Source organism: Chionomys nivalis, chromosome 12, assembly GCF_950005125.1.
Source record: "Chionomys nivalis chromosome 12, mChiNiv1.1, whole genome shotgun sequence".
Classification (NCBI taxonomy): Eukaryota; Metazoa; Chordata; class Mammalia; order Rodentia; family Cricetidae; genus Chionomys; species Chionomys nivalis.
In genome coordinates this window covers 64,041,414-64,061,836 of record NC_080097.1, presented here as the reverse complement: position 1 = coordinate 64,061,836, position 20,423 = coordinate 64,041,414, and the positions used below count along the sequence as shown (strand labels likewise).

General features: G+C 45.1%; 1 protein-coding gene across 1 annotated transcript in view; it reads left to right on the top strand.

Moving 5' to 3' along the window:
• The window catches only part of Peli2 (pellino E3 ubiquitin protein ligase family member 2), a 143,786-nt gene that overhangs the window by 108,051 nt on the left and 15,312 nt on the right, over window positions 1–20,423 (top strand). The window contains exon 3 of the mRNA XM_057786348.1: window positions 18,441–18,542. Within this exon, the coding sequence (XP_057642331.1) occupies window positions 18,441–18,542 (102 nt within the window). The remainder of the gene's footprint in view (window positions 1–18,440; window positions 18,543–20,423) is intronic.

Here is a 20,423-nt window from a genome sequence, read left to right as displayed (position 1 = left end):
CAAGAGTGGAAATATTGTGTGCTCCATACCCTAGACTGCTGTGTCGCCCCAACATAATCATGGATCTTACTTCCTGTCATTATAGTTCAGTCCACTGGGTATTTGTCCTACTCTGTTTTGTTGCTGTTTATTTTTTGTTTTGTTTTAGCTGCAAAATATTCTGTATGCCCTGTTAATGATTAGATGCTTTGTATTGTAACAAATAGTGTTACATGATGAATGATCTTTTTTTTTTTTTTTTTTTTTTGGTTTTTTGAGACAGGGTTTCTCTGTGGCTTTGGAGCCTGTCCTGGAACTAGCTCTGTAGACCAGGCTGGTCTTGAACTCACAGAGATCCACCTGCCTCTGCCTCCCAAGTGCTGGGATTAAAGGCATGCGCCACCAGCGCCCGGCCATGATGAATGATCTTAAACATAGTATTTTTTTGAGAATTGATCTTCTGAGCCTATATGTAGATATTTACATTTTTCTCTTTCAAAGAAATGTTTCATGCTCTTCTATCAAGTCTACTTTTGGAATGAGTTGACATTGAATATATTTGACCAATGCAGTACAGTGGTTTGATTCTTTGGTTTCAGACATTTCGTGTGTGTGTGTCTGTGTGTGTGTCTGTGTTGTGTGTGTATGAGTGTTTACAAGTGTGCAGATGTGCATATAGGCCTAAACTGACCAAGTGTCTTTCTGTTTATTTTCTGCCTTACTGAGACAGTTTCTTGCCAAATCTGTAGCCCCCAATCTCAGCTGGTCTAGCTAGCCAGCTTCCCCACCTCTGCCGGCTGCTGCCCTGCCTGTCCACTTGTCTATGGTTCTGGGAATCCAAACTCTTGTCCCCACACTTACATAGCAAATACTTCATCCGCCAAGCCATCTCCCAAGAACACAGATACTTCAATTTTCACATTTATGATTAAGTTACTCTCCTTTAGCAGTATAAAAGTCATAGATTTAAGAAGGTTGGATTCCACAGTTGAGTGCAGAGTTCTGTAGTTACCGCTAGAGAGCTCCCATTAGGTTGAATGTGATCTTTCAAGTGTGTCCACTAAGGTATAAATGTTCAGTTATACCTTCTGTCTGCGTCTACCCGTTTACAGACATGCCTCTGTGTCTTATGGGCACCTTTCTCACATCTCATTAAACTCATTTCATGAGTAGGTGTTGTTTCCCAGTCTGGAAAGTGATACCATACTCTATATTTGGAAAAGCTTGAAGTTAAATGATGAGAGACAATCTATGTTTTTTTTCCAGAAATGTCTGAAAATGCTTAAAAATGTCCATATCTTTATTGCCAAAAGAAAAGAAAAATCTTGAGTTCTGTTTTGATTCCGTTGGGCTAGCTGCCATATAACTGGCACCCACGGAGAAATGCCATTTGGACAGTTTTTAGCAAGATCAGCTGTAGTGCCATCCGTTAAAATATATTTTCAGAATATTGGGTTAATTTAAACCATTAAAAGTAGTGACATAAATTTTAAATGAAGCACAAAAATAATTTTTGGTGTCTGCACTGCTTTTATTATGTAGTGAACATGTCACTAGTGTGTGGTTCCAGTTAACATGGTAAATAATAACAATGTTTGCACATTCTTAGGTCTTTCTACGGTTTTGAAGGCTAGAACAACTCTTACTTGAGTTTCAAGATCTATAGCAAAATCAGTTATTTCTATTCTTTAGCTGAAAGAATGATGAATGGAAATTTTAAGCTGCCTAGAATAGTGAGCGATGCTGTCTTAGAGACATGCAAGAGATGACCCTAACCAGGGCTTCACATTCCGTTAGGGGGCTTGACAGGGGTACCCAGAGCAGTGAATCACGTGAGACAGGGAGAGAGCAACCAGAGAACTTGGGAAACAGGAAGACAGGGTGCTCTTGGCTGGTTTGTGTTAGGGTATGGGCCCAGAGGAGCAGGAAGGAGACCGCACTGCACCGTCCCAGAAGTGAGCCCTGGAGTCTGGCCTCAGTCGAAGTCTAGGAAGCCAATGAAAGAAAGGAGAAACTGGGCCTGCAGAGGGAAGACCTGAGGCTGCCTCCCCTCAGCCTGGCGCTTAACGGACTAGAACCGATGGCCTTGCCTTGTGTGGGGCTGGGGCGGAGCAGTTAGCGTAGTCGGTACCCTGCCCTGGGCCTCTCTGTGTGAGGCCTCTGCTTTTGCTCTGTGTGGTCCAGGATCAGTTCAGGCACTGAGTGCACTGACTTCCCACTGTGTCTTTGTCCCTCTGCCCAGGGCTGCTGCTGCGCTTGGCCACTGAACTTTGTCCCCTTTGTCAGTTCCTCCCTGCCCCAGTTTGGCTGTGGGAGATGGACTGTGTGGTGTCTAGCAGTGTTTACTGATTGGCCATGAATGAGAACTAATGTTTTCTGATACAAGCAATATTGAACATTCCTGGTGTAGCAAATAGCTGTACAGGTAGAGGGATGAAATTAAAGTCAAGCCCCCATGCGGATGCCTGGACCCTATGTTATTTGGCATTGTTTACATGTGTTGCCTGTGTCGGCCCTTTTCACAATGTTTAATCATTGTCTCGTCACCGTGAAAGCTTCCTTTCCCCTTGTAGCTTTTTCTCTCATCAGCTTTCTGCCGCCTCAGAATTCAGTTCAGGGACAACTTCTTCCTAGAACCCCGGAACCTCTCCCAAGGCGCCGACCACAGTTTCTTCTAGAACAGTCTAATCTGTTCAGTGCAAAATCCTACACGAGTAACAGAAATAGTGTCTGTCCTAACTTTAGCCTTCTAAGATCAGAGCGCAACATGGTGCAGGGGCTCCAGCCGTGTCTCCTAAACAGCCAAGGAGTTTGCACTTCCTCCAGGATGGAGGAAGATGGAGATGTGCCTCCAGAGAGTTAATTGACAGTTGGGGAGTGTTGTAATTTGCTGCGTCCCCGGCACCCGGCCGCCCGCATGGCTAGCTATGCCCCGAAATAATTACATGGAGACTGTATTCTTTTAAACACTGCCTGGCCCATTAGTTTCAACCTCTTATTGGCTAGCTCTTACATATTGATCTAACCCATTTCTCATTCTGTGTAGCACCACGAGCTGGCTTACCAGGAAAGATCTTAACCTGCATCTGTCTGGAGTACGAGAATCATGGCGACTCACTGACTAGGCTTCTTTCTCCCAGCATTCTGTTCTGTTTACTCCGCCTATCTAAATTCCACCCTATCAGAGGCCAAGCAGTTTCTTTATTAATTAACCAATGAAAGCAACAGATAGAAAGATGACCCTCTTCCATCATTGAGCATATGACCAACAAGCTACGTGGTGTGGTCGTGTAATCCCTAGTGAGGGCAGTCAGGTCCAAACTGGCGAGTGTGGAGCTTGGAGTGCATCCTGCTGCTGTTCCTGCGACTGTGGTTTGACCCCGTCATTCATCAGAAAGCCATTGAGTGCGCCAGAGTCATGCAAGCCTGCATGTCATTGGCAAGAAAGTGCTTTGGGGAGAGTCATTTGGCCTTGTGAACAGAGGTGCGTTTTGTACAAGTAAAGAGGGGTTCTTGGTTATTCTCTATGGGATTGGCGTTCCAGCCCCACTTCACCTCAGGCTGTAGGGTTTGGTAAACCCTGTCTTCACTGAGAATGCTCCAGGCAGGGCTCCATCTTCTCCCTCCCGTGATAGCAACGTCCTTGTCTAAACTTGACATCAGTCTCATTTCCAAGTAGCTACCGGTACTGGCTGGGCTTGTGTGACACTATCAGATACAATAGTGGTTCCTAATGCAATTCTGGGTCACCCTGGAGACATTTCCATTTGCTGATGGTTGCCACACATCAGCAAGACAAATCAATCCTAGGAGAGAGGCACTGGCAGTACCGTAAGTCAGTTGCCATGCCCATGGGACTTGCTGGGGTTGTGCCAGTAGATAGAAGCGGTGACAAGTGTAGATGCTCTTAACCACGGTCGTGCCCAGTCTGATCCCCCAGGGGCTCTGGGGTGAATAGACACAAGGTGCCCTACCTCGAGTCAGGGGCTCAACCTGCCTTGTTGAGCTCCAGGCTGCAGGCTGCCTCGGGGGAAGGATACCATCTCACAGGCTTTCTGGACCAGGTGGTATTATGGCAAGTTCTCAGCAGAAGAGTTAGTCTGTGAGCTGTCATTAACCATTATTCCACACTCTCGGTGGTGGGGGCGGGGCTCAGGTCTGTGAGGCCATTGGCAGCGATGTCTTTAGACAAGGCCGGTTGACTGCTAACCCATAACCTTCCGTTCACAGTTGAATCTTTTCTCTGAGGGAGACGATGGCAAAATATGTGTCTAACACTTTGAACTTTAAACCCCATGTTTCTTTCCTTACTTCATTTGATCCCTGCAGCAGCCCTGTAAAGTAATCAGAGAGGCTATTGATTGTCAGCTGAGAACCGTGTAGCACGTGCAGATTGAGTGAGTGATCAAAGTGGTTTGCACAGGGTCCTTGCTGCACATCCGTGAGATGGGCAAACTGTTAAACACGGTGCTGTGTTTGTTGTCCGGGAGGTTAAGTGACTGTTCTAAGAGCGGGTATTGCTTGGAACTGCCATAAACTGTGTGGACATTTAGTCTCAACACACCCTGCAGGCCCCTCAGTGTGTGACATTCAGTCTGAGCACACCCTGCAGGCCCTTAGTGTAGACATTCAGTCCCAGCACACACTGCAGGCCCCTCGGTGTGTGGACATTCAGTCTCATCACACACTGCAGCCCCTTGGTGTGGACATTCAGTCTCAGCACACCCTGCAGGGCCCCTCAGTGTGGACAAGGACCAAGTCTGGAAGTCATTTCTGACACATTTGATTGTGAGGCGAAGCCGCTAAGCAGAGTGATGAAAGACAATGGATGTAAGGCGCTATCTGTTGTAATTGCTGAAGCTAGCCTAGCACATCAGGACAGCAGCAACAGCTCCTGCTTTACTATTCGCTTCTGTTCGCCCTGTGCTCTCATCTAGATTGGCATGACAACCTGAAGCATGGCAAGCGTGTGCACCCTGATTCCTTTCTTATTACAGCAAGGCATAGTGGATCAGGAGGTAGGTCTTTGAGAACTGTTAATCAGCTTAGCTTGAGCATAGCATCAGGTAATGATATCTCGGCAGCTGACTGCTTCGAGGGTTTGTTTGTCTGGCCGGTGTTCTGAGCACTCTGTGGCGCGTGCACTCTCAGCCGACAGTTTGTAGACCGGTGGAGTTGCCATAGCGGAGGGTCGGGTCTATGTAATAGAAACAGGCTTGAAGAAAAGGGGTAACAGCCTTTAAAATTACCCCCTCGGTTGACATTGTGATTCGCTGCTGTAGAGTCATCTTCCCAAAGCAGAGACGTCTCTGCTCGTTAGCAGGTGCCATCTTTGCTGGGCTACTGATGTTCAGAGTGCTCTCACTCTGTCGGTCACGTTCAAGCCCAGCAGCTTTAAAAGAAGCCTTTGAAAGTACGTTCTGAAATGACTTCAAGAAAATCGTGTTGAGCCTGGAGTGTAGTTGCTGTTGGTCATGATGGAGTCACTTTGGGATAGGCAAAACAGCACACCACTCCCAATACTCCCAATAAAATTTAACTGGCAGTGTCAGAAGCCAGTTGTGCCTCTGAGGGGAGAGTGCATCACATCTGGTTAAAAGTGTTATTTATTATGTTGGAATTTTGTGTAGAGATTAAATCTGTTTTCCTTGTGGAAACAGACTATAGTTAGAAGACATAAAACCTCAAAAAACAATTGGAAATCAACCAATAGCTAGCCTGTAAAATCTTAATCATAAATATTCTTAGCATATAGATTTCAGACACATCTCCTCTCCAGTACTTTATGCTCTGATAAGCATGGTTCATACCTTTGGAGCGATGGCTTTGGAGATCGTGTCTCCTATCTTTGGTAGGCAGGCTTCTGACTGAGGATACAGGCTCCCTGAAGGGGCCGGCTGTCTGAATAGCTGCACAAGATCTCATAAAGTCACATTATTAAGTTGATAGACATTAAGGTATATGTTGCCATGATTTTTTTTGTTTGTTGGACTGGTTGGTTTTTGGTTTTTCAAGACAGAGTTTCTCTGTATAACATCCCTGGCTGTACTGGAACTCCGTCTGTAGACCAGGCTAGCCTCGAGCTCCAAGACTTCTGCCTGCCTCTGCCCCCCAAGTGCTGGGATTAACACCACATGCCAGCCGTGTTATGTTCCAAGGCAGAGCTGTATGTTAGTAATGCATAGTGGCATCAGGACATGTAAGGTATTATTTTATAATAAGTATATTTTCTATTATCATAGCACGAATTGTATTATGCGAGAGATACCTACCAAGACACAGAACAGAGATCTGTGGCTAGCTAAGTAATCTTGTTCTGCTTGTATACCAGGAATTATTTCATGTGCTAGAGATAAATAGTATAAAAAATATAGATCATCCTACCCTCTCATACCAATGTGGGCTAAGAGAAAGTAGGCAAGTAAAATAAACAAATGTTTGCTTCTACTAAGTGCTCAGAGTTAGAACTGAATTGAGGTGGTCCTTAATATATGGCATTATTAGGAGGGTGTAATAATTCAGTAATTGAACTGTTTAAGATTGAAATTGCCACCAATTCAATTATACACGATGTATCTTCCTATGTTTGAATGAATACCTGTATATATTATAGACAGTATGTATATGTGTGTGAGAGAGACAAAATAAAGATTCTAAATTGTAGGCAAAATAGAATTTCACTTTCTACCCATAAAGAATTGTCCCAATGCCTGAAGAGACGACTTAGCACGTAGCTCAAACTGTGATCCGAAGGCGCAGCAAGCCAGGAAATGTGGTGATCCTCGATCCGCCCGGGGCAGTTTCCAGGCCCAGGCCCAGCAATGACGTCACTGAGATGAGTGTCAGCAGTAGGGTTTGTGAAGGAGAGTTGAAAGGAACTTGTACTCAGAGAGCATGGGCACAGAGGGCGTCCCCCGAGCCCACTGCTGAGCGCTGCCCTACTATTGTGGGGTGCATCTCCTCTGGTGGGGGCAACAAACCTAACAATTTCTGTGTCTCACAAAGGAAGATTAGTTCATGTTCCCACCTGCAATGTGGAAAGACCACATAATACAAGAAAAATAGGATGGGTGCAGAAAAAGTATTACCCAGATAATGAGAGTAAATTACCCTAGATCAGAGTCTGCCTCAGACTTGCCCAAACAAAGCTGAAAGCAAGCCCTGAGAGATGAAACTGCTCTCAGGAGACTTACTGCCTGCCGGAACAAGCCCAACACTTGTAACAAAACCAGCACCACGAATGTGAAAGTAGCAGGGCCCCGCCTTCAATCACAAGAAATGCATAAAAGTAATAAATTATCATTAGGAACAAAAGCAGAAGTTATACTAGGAATGGCAAAGTCTTTTGAGACCTCAGAGCCCACCCCCCAGTGATGCACCTTCAACAGGCTACACCTCCTAGTCCTTGCCCACCAGGTCTACCAAATATTCAGATTTATGAGTTCATGGAAACCATTTTTAGTCAAACCACTACACCCACCAAAAAGAGATACACTAGATTATCGGACTCTGTTTGTATATTAGAAAGAATGCAGTTGCACTAAAGCCCCATGATGGCAGCCATTCTGTAAGTTACCGTGTTAAGTGGAAGGAGCAGGATGAGAACACTGTGCACCGAGCTTCCATTCCCTATGTAAACACCCCACTGTACTGGCAGTTGGCCCTGGAAGGACGTAGTAGGAGCTGGTGAATGGTTCTCTGGCTTTCTCACACTGCTCACCGAGCTTCCCTTCCCTATGTAAACACCCCACTGTACGGGCAGTTGGCCCTGGAAGGACGTAGTAGGAGCTGGTGAATGGTTCTCTGGCTTTCTCACACTGCGCACCGAGCTTCCATTCCCTATGTAAACACCCCACTGGTACGGGCAGTTGGCCCTGGAAGAACGTAGTAGGAGCTGGTGAGTGGTTCTCTGACTTTCTCTGCTATAGACTGGAATCGGAAGGTCCATCATTTGTACTTGTGCATATTTTACCTAATTAAAATATCCTTTGTCACCTAAGGGGGCTGGAGAGCTGGCCCAGTGGTTACAAGCACTTGCTGGTCTTCAAAGGGCCAGGGTTTGGTCCCCAGAATATGCATAATGACTCACAACCCTCTGTAACTCCAGTTCCAGGGGATTCAGTGCCCTATACTGACCTCTGTGGGCACCAGGTACATGCATGGTGCACAGATATACATGCAGGTAAAATACTCATATATCTAGGAAAATAAAAAGGAATGAATCTAAAAAATATAAATAAATTATATGAATGCCTTATAAATGAATCAAGAACCTGGAAAATAACATAAATTAGTTTATCATCATGGTTTGCAGCAGGAGTAATTCTGTTCTGGGCACTGTACGTCTCAGATGTCAGGCCCACACATCGTTCACACTCGGTTCGTGCAGAGGATTGCAAGGGACTCCGTGTAGCAAGGTAGCACATGCCCTTAATCCCTGCACTCAGAGACAGCAACAGCTCTGAGTTAGAGGCCAGGCAGCCTGGTCTACATATGGAGTTCCAGGCCGCCAGGGCTATGTAGTAAGATTCTGTCTCAAAAACAAAACAACCCCCCCCCCCAAAGTTCAGTTTTTCCTTTTCTTTGCCATTGCTATGCACTTGGGAGGCGGAGACTGGAGGGTCCATTTGCTTCAAGCCTGTCGCGGAGGTGTGATTTGGGCTACATGAAACCTTCTCTCAAGCAAATAAAAAAGTTGAGTTCTTTGAGCCTTGAGGAGTGGTGTGGAGCACACTCAGTCTTCCACCAAGTCATCTGTGAAAGTGCCACATGATGAGGGTGCTTGCACAGCCAGCTAGCCGTTGTCTTCCTCCAGATTTCTTATATTAAGGTTGCAATTTTCTTGAATCTTACAGGCTCAACATCCTGAAAATGCCAACTGCCAAGATGTTTTCTTTTGAAAATAAATATTTTCTTGGTTCTAAATAAGTAGAATTCTAGATTTCACCGATAGCATAATGCAAATGAGATTCTTTAGCAGATGGACAAATTTTAAATGTATCTGAGTCATAAAAACAAAAGTCAACTAAGAGGAAAATTGAACTTTTCTTTTGAATGAGGTCTTTGGCTCCAGTTGGTAGAGTAGTAGTCTAGGAGCTTTGTGTATTGTTTTATTGAAGCAACTGTAAATGTCAGCCTTTCTTAGCACCGGGAGTGGCCTACATTTTAAAATATGTATATGGCAGGTTTTTGGGTATCTTAGTATAAAATCATTGTGTGTGAGGGCCAATTTCTAGCACCTGGAAATTTGCCTGTGCAGCCAACAGAGCACTCAGTCCCGGGTGGAAACACAGGGCCCTGGAGCTTGCATTTTGAGTGAAGTCAGTTGTAAGATACTTTATTCTACTTGTGATTCCGACCTCCTAAGAGTCACTCTTCCGGGGAGCTTTGCTTCATGGGATGAGTGACTCAGATATTTGTCAACGTTAATATTTAGAGAACTTAGTGGGAAAGATCATGGAAGACAGACTCACACACACCCGTAAAGCACTTTCTGTTGACTGATTAAATATTTTTTCTGTTAGTTACCACTCTGTACGCCGAGTCTGTTTGTCTGTCAAGTCTAACATGTGCAACAATGAGAAAATACTGCTTTAGTTTTGCCGAAACACTTGGTGTTTCAGGAAATGCTGCATCTGCCTTGTTTACGTGCTCCTCTTGCTGTGTCTAGCACCATAGAGTGTTGAAAGGCAGATTCACTGCTGTCCCTGTAAGGAGTCTGCTGAGAGTCGCTGCTCCGCTCTTACAAGACCAGAGTCCTCCCTTACCCTTCTTCAATGGCCCTCCAGAGATCTTTATCATCATGTGAACCCTGGGCTGACCAGCAAGGCGCATGCTTAGGAACTCATCCTCCCGTGCTCTGTCAGGAGCTGCCACACAGAGTCAGTGTGGAGAGATGTCTCTACAGAGTGGTAGAACTTTGCAAGTCACCATTAAAATGTGCTTCATCCATGGTAACCGGCGCAGTGTGCAGTTGGTGCTGGGAACATGTTATATGTATAGAGTCTTTAGATCTCAGCTTTCCTACGTGGAAAACTCTGCCCCGACCCGATTTTCCCAGAGGTAAGACAAAATAGAAGAGGTTGCGCATTAGATTAGCTTTGTGTGTTGTAGGGTGAAATGAATCATCCTCCAGACTTGGGTGTGAGCATGACTGTTGATATTGACTGCCAGTTGACAGGACATAGCATCGCTGGGAGACAGTCTCCAAGCATGCCGCTGCTTTCACCATAGACCTTGACAAGGATGGTGAGCAGACTGAATCCTCTCCTGCCTTGAAATTTCTGCCATCAAACACATTAGTCCCATGACTTTTAAATTCAGCCTCCCTCGGGTTCTCAGGACACAGACAGAAGGCAGCCAGATTTGTTGTCAAATTTTAACCCATTGCAATCATGGCAGAATCCTTGTTCCCGCCTAAATCCTCATGAGCCTAGGCCTCTACCATCCGCATTTCTCTTGGGCTTCTGGTCTTCCAGACCCCCATCAGAGGAACCCGCTAAGCCATACTCATACCATCGGAGGGCTTTCCTAGCTCAAACTTCCAAATTCTTCCTGTGCCTCCTGGAGACCATGTGGTCAGGTCTGTCACAGCCGTAGCCCCCTGCCGGGTACCAGTCTTCTGTGTCAGATGCTGTCTTGACACTCGGCTCAAGGAAGGAAAGGGTGGTTTTGGTTCATGGTCCCAGCCCTTCACTGCAGAGAAACCATGAGAGTGGGAACATGAGGAGCCTGGTCCCGCAGCCAACACAGTCAGGAAGCAGAGAGAAATGAAGGCCACATTGACTCACTTTCTTCCTTTTTTCAGTTTAGGACCTCAGCCCATGGAACTGGGCTGCCCGCAGTTAAGGCGGCTCTTCCACCTCAGTAAATCTAACTAGATGGCCCTACCACGCCTGCCCGGAGCCTGGCCCTTTCAGGTTGGCAGTGTTAGCTGTCGCAGCAAGCCCTTGACTTCCTCTACCTTGTGCTTAACTACAGGATCCAGAGTAACTAGAGGGGGTAGAGTCCCTGTGGACAGATTCTCAGAGTGCAGGAAGTAGCTTTTCTCCTGTCGCCTTCGCTGTCCCTGTCTGCTCAACTATCAGAATCTAGCCGTCTCTTGTGACTGGTACCACCAACCAAATCCAGCTTCCTTGTAGTTAAGAGTGACCCCAAATTAGAAACAGGTGCTTCTTAAGCATTCTTGTCTCTGGCCTCTGAGCTTGCTAACTGATTGTCTGTCTGCCCCAGGCACTGCCCAGCACTGTGTGCACAGTAGCTTCTCTGTCAAGGCTTATAAAATAGCTCACTTAAGCTGATATGGACCGGAGCAAGAGTGGGCTAGCGCCAAGTTCAGGACCCTTGCTGCTTATCGTTTGATTTACTAGGAAATACTGTCGCTTTTGATTAAACTCACATTAGCACTCTGTGACTTGCTTATCATAGCCATAGCTTAGGCACTTGTCTGAAATAATACGGTCCCTTGACAAATGGAATATCTTAAAGTGTGTGTGTGTATGTGTGTGTGTGTGTGTGTGTGTGCACCATGAATAGAGAGTTCTTTTAGAAATAGCACGCATACATATTTTATACATAAATTGACAAGGATGGAAGAAACTCATCTTCCCTGCAGCAATTTGAACCAGACTGATTGAGGATTTATTGCCTAATTATACTTGTCATCCTGACATAAAAGTCATTAGTTCTAGAAAAACGTGTTTGTCATACCCGGATCATCTCTAATTAATACAGTCAGTATCGAACATGTATTTAAAGCCAGAGAGAACAGTCGTCTACAGCACGTGTGACGGGCTCCAGAGAGCGGGTAGCGAACCTACTGGGGTCTCATGTCGTGCCTTAAGCGCAGCTTGACGTGTAAGGAAGGAAAACGCCAGGCTGCACAGCATCCTGTGCTTCTGTCCCTCACTCCCTGTTGACAAATGAAGGTCGCCGAAGAGTCAAGAGGGAGGTCGTTTGTACAGCTGAGGTCCTGGACTAGAACAGTCAGAGGGAGGCCGTGTGTACTGCAGGGGTCCTGGACTAGAACAGTCAGAGGGAGGCCGTGTGTACTGCAGGGGTCCTGGACTAGAACAGTCAGAGGGAGGCCGTGTGTACTGCAGGGGTCCTGGACTAGAACAGTCAGAGGGAGGCCATGTGTACTGCAGGGGTCCTGGACTAGAACAGTCAGAGGGAGGCCGTGTGTACTGCAGGGGTCCTAGACTAGAACAGTCAGAGGGAGGCCGTGTGTACTGCAGGGGTCCTGGACTAGAACAGTCAGAGGGAGGCCATGTGTACTGCAGGGGTCCTGGACTAGAACAGTCAGAGGGAGGCCATGTGTACTGCAGGGGTCCTGGACTAGAACAGTCAGAGGGAGGCCATGTGTACTGCTAAGGTTCTGGATTAGAACAATCAGAGGGAGGCCGTGTGTACGGCTGAGGTCCTGGACTAGAGTTCAAGCCGGATCCAGTATGCGGCTTCCTCAGCTTAAGTTCTAACCAAGTTGATCTTAGCAGTGCCTGCAGGTGGCCATGTCCTCTTTTCTTAAAGTGTATGTAAAGTTGGAGCCCAGAAGAATAAACCAAGCACTTGTGTCCAGAGAGCTGCCATGATGTGAATGAGCTCGGATGCATGCTGGATTACCATGTGCCCTGTAGTGAGGCAGCGCAGACTCATGTGATGGACTGTGACAGGCTGAGCTGCTAGTTTTAGCTTCACCCAGTATGCAGTGCTCAGGGCGGTCCGTTTTCCAGCACTTGCTTTAGGCTGCACGGTCTCAAGCAAGTTAAACCAGTTGCCTGTAAGGTGGGCACGTTTCTACCACATACCGGGCGGTGGTGGCGCACGCTTTTAATCCCAGCACTTGGGAGGCAGAGGCAGGCGGATCTCTGTGAGTTCGAGGCCAGCCTGGTCTACAAGAGCTAGTTCCAGGACAAACTCCAAAGCTACAGAGAAACCCTGTCTCGAAAAACAAAAAAAAAAAAGTTGATTGAGACAAAACAATTCAGACTGAACCCCGACTGTTTCACTATTGTTTCCTGTAGCAGTGAAGGTGTTTCCACAGATGCACACTTTGGTGCGGTTAGCAGTGAGCCTGCTGTGAGTGGCCACTGCAGGTTGTTTCTTCCTTTACCAGGTTCTCTCTGCAGCAATCACCTTGTGTAGTTAACGTCCTTAAGTGATGTAATGGACTTAAATATTAAATTACCAGTTAGCGTTAATAGACTTAAAATACTGCCACCTGAAACGTGCAGAGGCGGGGGAGGGCTGTGGTTGACCCATCGGGTCCTAAGGAAGAATCCAGTGGTATCCACCCACTAGGTTGTGAGCTTGGTAAGCTCCGAATACAAGGGATCATGGCTCCTAGAGTAGAATATGAGGTCATATTCCAAAATTACCCATCAGCTGGCTGAGGGGGCGGTACAGAGTGTGAAAAACATCCCTTGGCTTGAGCTTATCCAGTCCCCAAGCTCCACCTTCCCGGGTTGCATTGGTGTCTTTGGGTTGACACAGTGGAGAACATCACACTTGGCTACATACCCAAGGCAATACTCCAAAAGCAGGGCTGAGAATGCTGGAGTCCGATGGGCTAGGGTCTCCTGGTCTCCCTCCCAGGAGGCAGAGATAGCTCCACTTGCTTGTTCCCAGAGAGGAGAACCCGGCAGAGTGAACTCCTAGAAACTCTGTATCCTGAGTTAGTTGCCCGGCCGTGCTCCAGCAGTTCTGTAATAACAGATGTCAAAGGCAGCTAGAAAAACACTTTATTAAAGTTTTTAATGATTTGGTTCCAAGAGATGTGTAATAACAAACAAATTTGGTTTCATTTTGAAGAAAAGGAATTCCACTTCCTTGCATTTGAAATGCGCGCGCGTGCACGCGCACACACACACCAATGCTGTACTCTCTTGGCTGTCGTTAATGTGGCCATGTGCATGCTTAACTTTATGAGAGAAGGAGTTGGAACTGTGTTTGGTTTTGAGTCTAGAGGCCTGAGGAACTCCCTGACTTCAGGTCCTAGTTGAAAGCTGAACCAGGACATACCCTAACTGTCCTCACCCTTAACAGCAAAGGCTGGGCAAGCCGAGCCTGTCATGGGCTGCACGGCACAAGAGAGAAAGCAGTGCCTGGCTCACAGTGGACTTCACTTTCTCAGGTGGACACAATGCCCAGTTGTGTGATCTAGTCCACTTCACACGTCCAGTATAGTAGCCTTTGTGGACCTAAAACAGTTGGGGTGAGAGTTAACCTGTTGGTCACTGTCAGTACTTCTATTAGCAAAGAGCAAGGACAGCTAGAGGAAGGAAAATCGGAGTGTCATCTGTGTCTGTGGCAAATGTTTTGTTTGCTCGTTCCTTCATCACTGAATGCTGCGGTGCCCTTGGATCTTCTCAGATCAGGACTGAATGAGGTCAGTTCTGCTTTGAAGTGCTGGCGGTGTCCTGAGACCCACTCCACACTGGCTGCTTCTTGAAACTTGCACAGAATCTCTCTCTCATCTTCTCCAAACCCAGAACCTCCAGTCATAGGCCTCAGCTATGAATTTCTAAATCAAAAACATGGAGAGAACAAGTTTTCTCAATGTAGTATCATTTTCCCTTTCTAAGCCTGTCCATCACTGTGTAGCAACATAAAGAACCCACAACGGTTTAAAATAATAATTTTATGACAGTGGGGCAATGTTCGGTGTCCTGGATGGACACTGAAAGCCTTCGAGTTCCGGCCCCACCCCTTGCCTCTTGCACTTGGGCATGACTTCTCTGTGGTGTCAGTTTCTGTGGAAGGTAGTCCATCCCCATGAGCACCTGTGCCAGGTGGTCTGTCCCCATGAGCACCTGTGCCGGGTGGTCCGCCCCCATGGGCACCTGTGCCAGATGGTCCACCCCCATGAATACCTGTGCCAGGTGGTCTGTCCCCCTGAATACCTGTGCTGGGTGGTCCATTCCCATGAGCACCTGTGCTGGCCAGTTTCTGTTGTCAACTAAAGACACCTGGGAAGAGGGACTCTTGATTGAAGAACTGCCTCTCCAATTGGCTTGTGACTATGTCTGTTAGAAGTTTTTACTCTTGATTGGCTCTCACGCCCACTGTGTGTGGCACCCTTCCTCTGCATATGTATGAAGACTAGCTCCCCATCAGCCAGAAAAGCATCCTTCCCACATGGTTCCTGCCTCCAGCCTACTACCTTGAGTTCCTGCCTCACTTCCCTCATGATGAGCCGTGACTTGGAAGTGTGAGCTGCGATAAACAGTTTTCTCCCCAGTCGTTTTCTGGTCACGGCATTCGGAGCAACAGAGCAGCACCTAGGACGATAATAGCTAATGTTAGTGGTTTGCGTTTCTTACATAGGCTTATCGTTAGTGCACAAGAATAATTTCCAACTAAACTTAGAACAATTGGACTCAACGTGGCATGTCCCTAGGTGATTTGGAGGCGTCGCCAGGGCACCTGCACAGGGCTGAGCCAGGCCCAGCATCAGCATCAGTGGGCTCCCAGGGGGTGGTCCCCAGCACACTGGGGGAATGTTAAAATGTTTATAATGATTTGAAGGGACAGGTTTTGAGAGTGAGGAACCTGCCTCACAAGTTCTTGTCGCAGACATGTGCAGGGTTTATGGTGGGAATGTGAGAAACTGCTTATGAAGGAACCGTCATAGAGGTTTTCTCTGTGGCACTTGTTCTCCTCACACAAGTGAACCACAGGCGTTGCTATTGTGTATGACGTGTACCCAGGAAGGTTGTGTTAGAATTGGAATGGTTGCACGTTTAATTAATCTTGAACAAAACATGTTTTAAGGAACCTTCAAATTATTTTAAAGTAACACCTCCACAATTAGTAGTTTTATGAGTTTGGGGCTTTTTTTTTTTCTAACTATAAAGATAGATATACCCACTTAGTGCAGTGGTTCTCAGTCTTCCTAATGCTGCAACCCTTTAATACAGTCCTTCATGCTGTGTGACCCCAACTGTAGAAGTATTTGCATTGCTGCTCCATAACTGTAATTTTGCTGTGCTATGAATCATAATGTAAATAGCTGATACACAGGGTAGCTGATATGTGAGCCCCCAAAGAGGTTGTGACCCACAGGTTGAGGACTACTGACTTTGTTTATAAATTGATTTTGCCCAAGATTTACTAAAACAAAACTTCTGTGTCTTCAAAATGTACAGTGTAGCGTAACTACCATAAACACTTTGAGTGTACACTGCCGTAAGTTGATTAGTGTGTCCCTTGTGTCTGCCTGTCTTAAAGCGAGCAGTTCTTTAAAAATTTGACTTTTAATAATGTCACATTAGCAATGGCATGACTATCATTGATTAAAACATTCTATTTTTAGCAGGGCAGTGGTGGTACATGGCTGACCTACAAGAGCTAGTTCCAGGACAGACTCCAAAACTACAGAGAAACCCTGCCTTGAAAATCCAAAACAAACAAACAAAAACCATTCTATTATTATGTACAAATCCATATAGGACATTCACAGTTTTTTCCTACATATTTTCTGTGCTTATAATCTTTGTAGCCTAGGAAAAAAATAATACAACAACATATTTTTTACCTGTCATGTGAAATAAAATTTTAATTTTTAATTTATTAGTCTAAAAATTCTATTACTGACTTTAGGAAATCTGGAGAAACTGTATGTTTGGGGTGTTGAGGATGGCTCAATATTTGTAAAATGTTACTCACATGATCATAAGGACCTAAGTTTGAGTCACTAGCACCATATAAAAGAAGAGAGATATGTATCTATAACCCAGTTGTGGGGAGCAGGGGCAGCTGGATCCCCAGGGCTAACCTATCTGTGGGGAGCAGGAACAGCTGGATCCCCAGGGCTAACCCAGCTGTGGGGAGCAGGGACAACTGGATCCCCATGGCTAACCCAGCTGTGGGGAGCAGGGACAGCTGGATCCCCAGAGCTAACTGAGTAGCAAGCTCCAGGTTCAGTCAGAGACCAATTTTCAAAAGTAAGAAAGTAAGATGGAATTTAAGAGAGGAAGACACCTCAGATACTGACTTCTCTGACCTTGTGCAGATGTACAAACACATCTGTATGTGTCCTTCATGCAGAGGGGTGTTTCTCTAGCAGTATGGTTAAATCAAGTCTCCCAAACTAATAAGGAAACTTTAATTGAACTTAAATAGAATATTGTTCACCTTAAGGTAGAATTTAACTGACCAGACCAGTGAAGATTTAGAAGACATACTTGGTTGGTGGCATTAAGTGAGAAGTGTTTTTGAGGTTTCTGGCTATATTAAAGAGCTCTGCTGCCTTTAATAACTGCATTAACTTAATAAAGAGTTATAAAGGATCAACCGTGGAGTTCCTCAGCAGAAGTTATTTAGGATCTGCAAAGTTCACCAGGCTCATTGCCACCGCGTTCTCTGCTGCTCATTGCTCTGAGCAGATGTAGTCAAACAGAGATGCTCTGAGCCTTCTGAGTTAACATGCTGTGTATGTCCAGCACTTGAGAAGATTTTCCTGCTCTCACACAGTGCCTTCCTTCAAGGAATGTTTACTAGAGAGGCTTATTAAAGTTCTTTTTATTACACTTAATATAAAAGTGGAGTACGATAAATAAAAGTACTATAGAACATGTAATTGAAATAATTTGGAGTATAATTTAAATTGATTTCCCCATTAATTTAGAAATATTAAGAGCATTTAATTACAATTTAAAATGTCTCCAAACATATCATGATGGAGACAATATTAGCAGTATCGTGTCTTATTTCTAGATTATTTGAAAAAGAGCATTGGCTTTATTAATTGTAAAAAAGAAAAGAAACAGGAAAACTACAAGTGGCTTGGCCTTACTGTCGAGGTGGACGCCCTCTTGCCCAGACTGACCTCAGGCTCACGGTCTTACGCCCATCTCTCAACAGAGTCTCAGTAGTGTGGAGCCTAATCCTGCTGTCCTGCTTTTAAAGATATAGAATGTATGAGCCCAGCAATTGCTTATGCAAGATGCAACTGAGATGCAGAACCCTGTGTAGATATAGCTGGCATGGGTTAGAGCATTATATTGTCACGTAGACATCTTTGTAAGATATTAATAGTGTTTTCAATGACTTTTTTAGTGTGTTTATAATCCCTGTAATAGAGGAAGCAATGAGACAAAACACTATTAATTTACCCACTGTGTGAAGGAAATTTAAAATTTTTAAAGAAATCACTATAGCTAGTCTGAAAGTTCAGTCGCTTAAGTTTGGTGATAAAGAGAATATATATATATTTTCTGACAGTATAAGTAAATCAAGTGTTGCAAATAAACTTATTTTTCTTACACATGTATAGAGTATATGATAAAGCTTCCCAAATTTTACGTTTTCACTCCTCTGGTTTTTAGGACTGAGTGTGGGGACAGCTCTGACCAATGCTGGCTAATGTTGGTTTTCCTGGTAGAAAAGTGGCTGTGAGCTGGAATTGTGACCAGTCACTAGGATGAGATTTAAATGAGTTTTTTTTTTCCTCTCACAATTAGGCTATCAGCTGCAAAGGCCAGCACAGCATATCCTACACTCTGTCGAGGAACCAGACCGTGGTGGTGGAGTACACACACGATAAAGACACAGACATGTTCCAGGTAATGCGTCATCTTTAATCAGAACTCTTGCGTTTCCCTTTGCTTGTGTATTTTGCCATGCAGCCAGAACATCTGCCCCAGTGTTATTCAGTCACGCCCAGGGGAAAGAGGTGATAATAATAGAAAAAATCCCTCTCATTCTAAAGGGTAAGAGGAATTGTACTCTGTGTCCTCAGATAACTCTGGTTGTTTCTCGTTTGCTTTTGAGATTGTATTAATTCCCACATTTTTCCTTCCCATTTCTTCAGCCCTCCCACATACTCATCCCAACTGTCCCTCAAGTTCATTGTTATTCATCAGTCTTAATGCAATAAAAGATTATACTAACAATAGACAAAAAAATAAAGCAGCCTCTTAAAATAAAAATAAAAGAAGAATTTTTCAAATAGCACAAGCCAAAGAAGACATAAAAATATTAGAGGCTCCCAGAAATAATTGGAACAGGGTATGAAAAAACATATGCAATGTGGCCAACACCTTCTAGAAAATGCAAAGCCCAAGTACTTTCTTAATCAAGTTTAGGACAATATGATTTATAGTGAAATTAGTAAGTGCTTATCTCTAAAAAGCATTTTTGACTTTAAAGTATAAGATGAGTATAGGAAGAATCAAAAGCATATTACAGAGTCTGGGGATGAATCAAACAAAAGCAGTAAAGAGAAGAAAACATCAGCTAATGAATCTGAAAAGACTTAGAAAATGCACCCAAGATTCAATACTTAAGAAACAATAGGAAGTTGTTCTTTTGGTTTTTGTTGTTTTTGTTTTGTTTTTTTCAAGACAGAGTTTCTCTGTGTAACAGTCCTATCTGTCCTGGAACTAGCTCTTGTAGACCAGAGCTGGCCTCAAACTCACAGAGATCCACCTGCCTCTGACTCCTGAGGACTGGGATTAATTATTAAATTAGTATCACTGAATGACTTAAACAGTTCATAGAAACTCTATAAATAGCCTCTAAAATGGTAATTGGAACACTGACTAGGCAGCTAGCTTTGTGAGGGAAGAACTAGGCAGTTGGTGTGCAGATGTGGGGACCATGAGTTCTAGACAGCCAGGCACTGTAGATGAACGCAGATAGAACAGTTCGGAAGCAAGGATGTTATTTACACACAGTGTGAGCAGCAGCGCCACTCTCCGGGCCAGCCACAACCTCCTGAGTGCTCGCTTCTGCATTACGCCAATGGTGGACACACGCTTCCTATCAGTGTTGTTGTGGAACTTATAATGACGTGTGTGTGTGTGTGTGTGTGTGTGTGTGTGTGTGTGTGTGTGTCTGTTTCACTGCCAAGCCTTTTTACTGCAAGCGAGACGGGAGCTTTCTCAACACTAACGAAGAGTGTCGTGACTGTTTTACTGTCGTCACTGACTCTTTCTCACGCTACAGTCGGCAGCTGCTCTTTCCCATGAGGTGGGAAGGCAGGTGCTGCTGATAAGAGAGGGTGTACTTTTTTAAGGAGATCATGGTCCTTTCCCATAGCCGGGCAATGTCCTCTGGATGAGTGTGGTCTTCTTTGTGCCCTTCCCTTCTCAGAAGAAATAAAGCTGTAGTTGGATTTTCTTCCGCTAACTTCTGAGTGCCTCATTTTGTCACGGTACTAAAAAGAGTCAAGATTTAATAAAATCAAGACTTTTTCACCGGCAAGTATGTGGCAACGCAGAGGGTGCAGCTCTAGCGCCCACTGAAGCACCACAGTGCCTGTCACTAGTACCAGACCCCATCTTCACAGAGGGCATCACAGGGGGATGGAAGTGCCATCTTTATTTTATTCTGGAAGAATTTTGGGTTTATGGACTTACACCTCTTGATGGGGCAGAGCTTCAAGGGCTCTGTGGAGAGAGTGGACCATGTTCTTACAAATTAGTGATTTGTGGGCTGCGGAG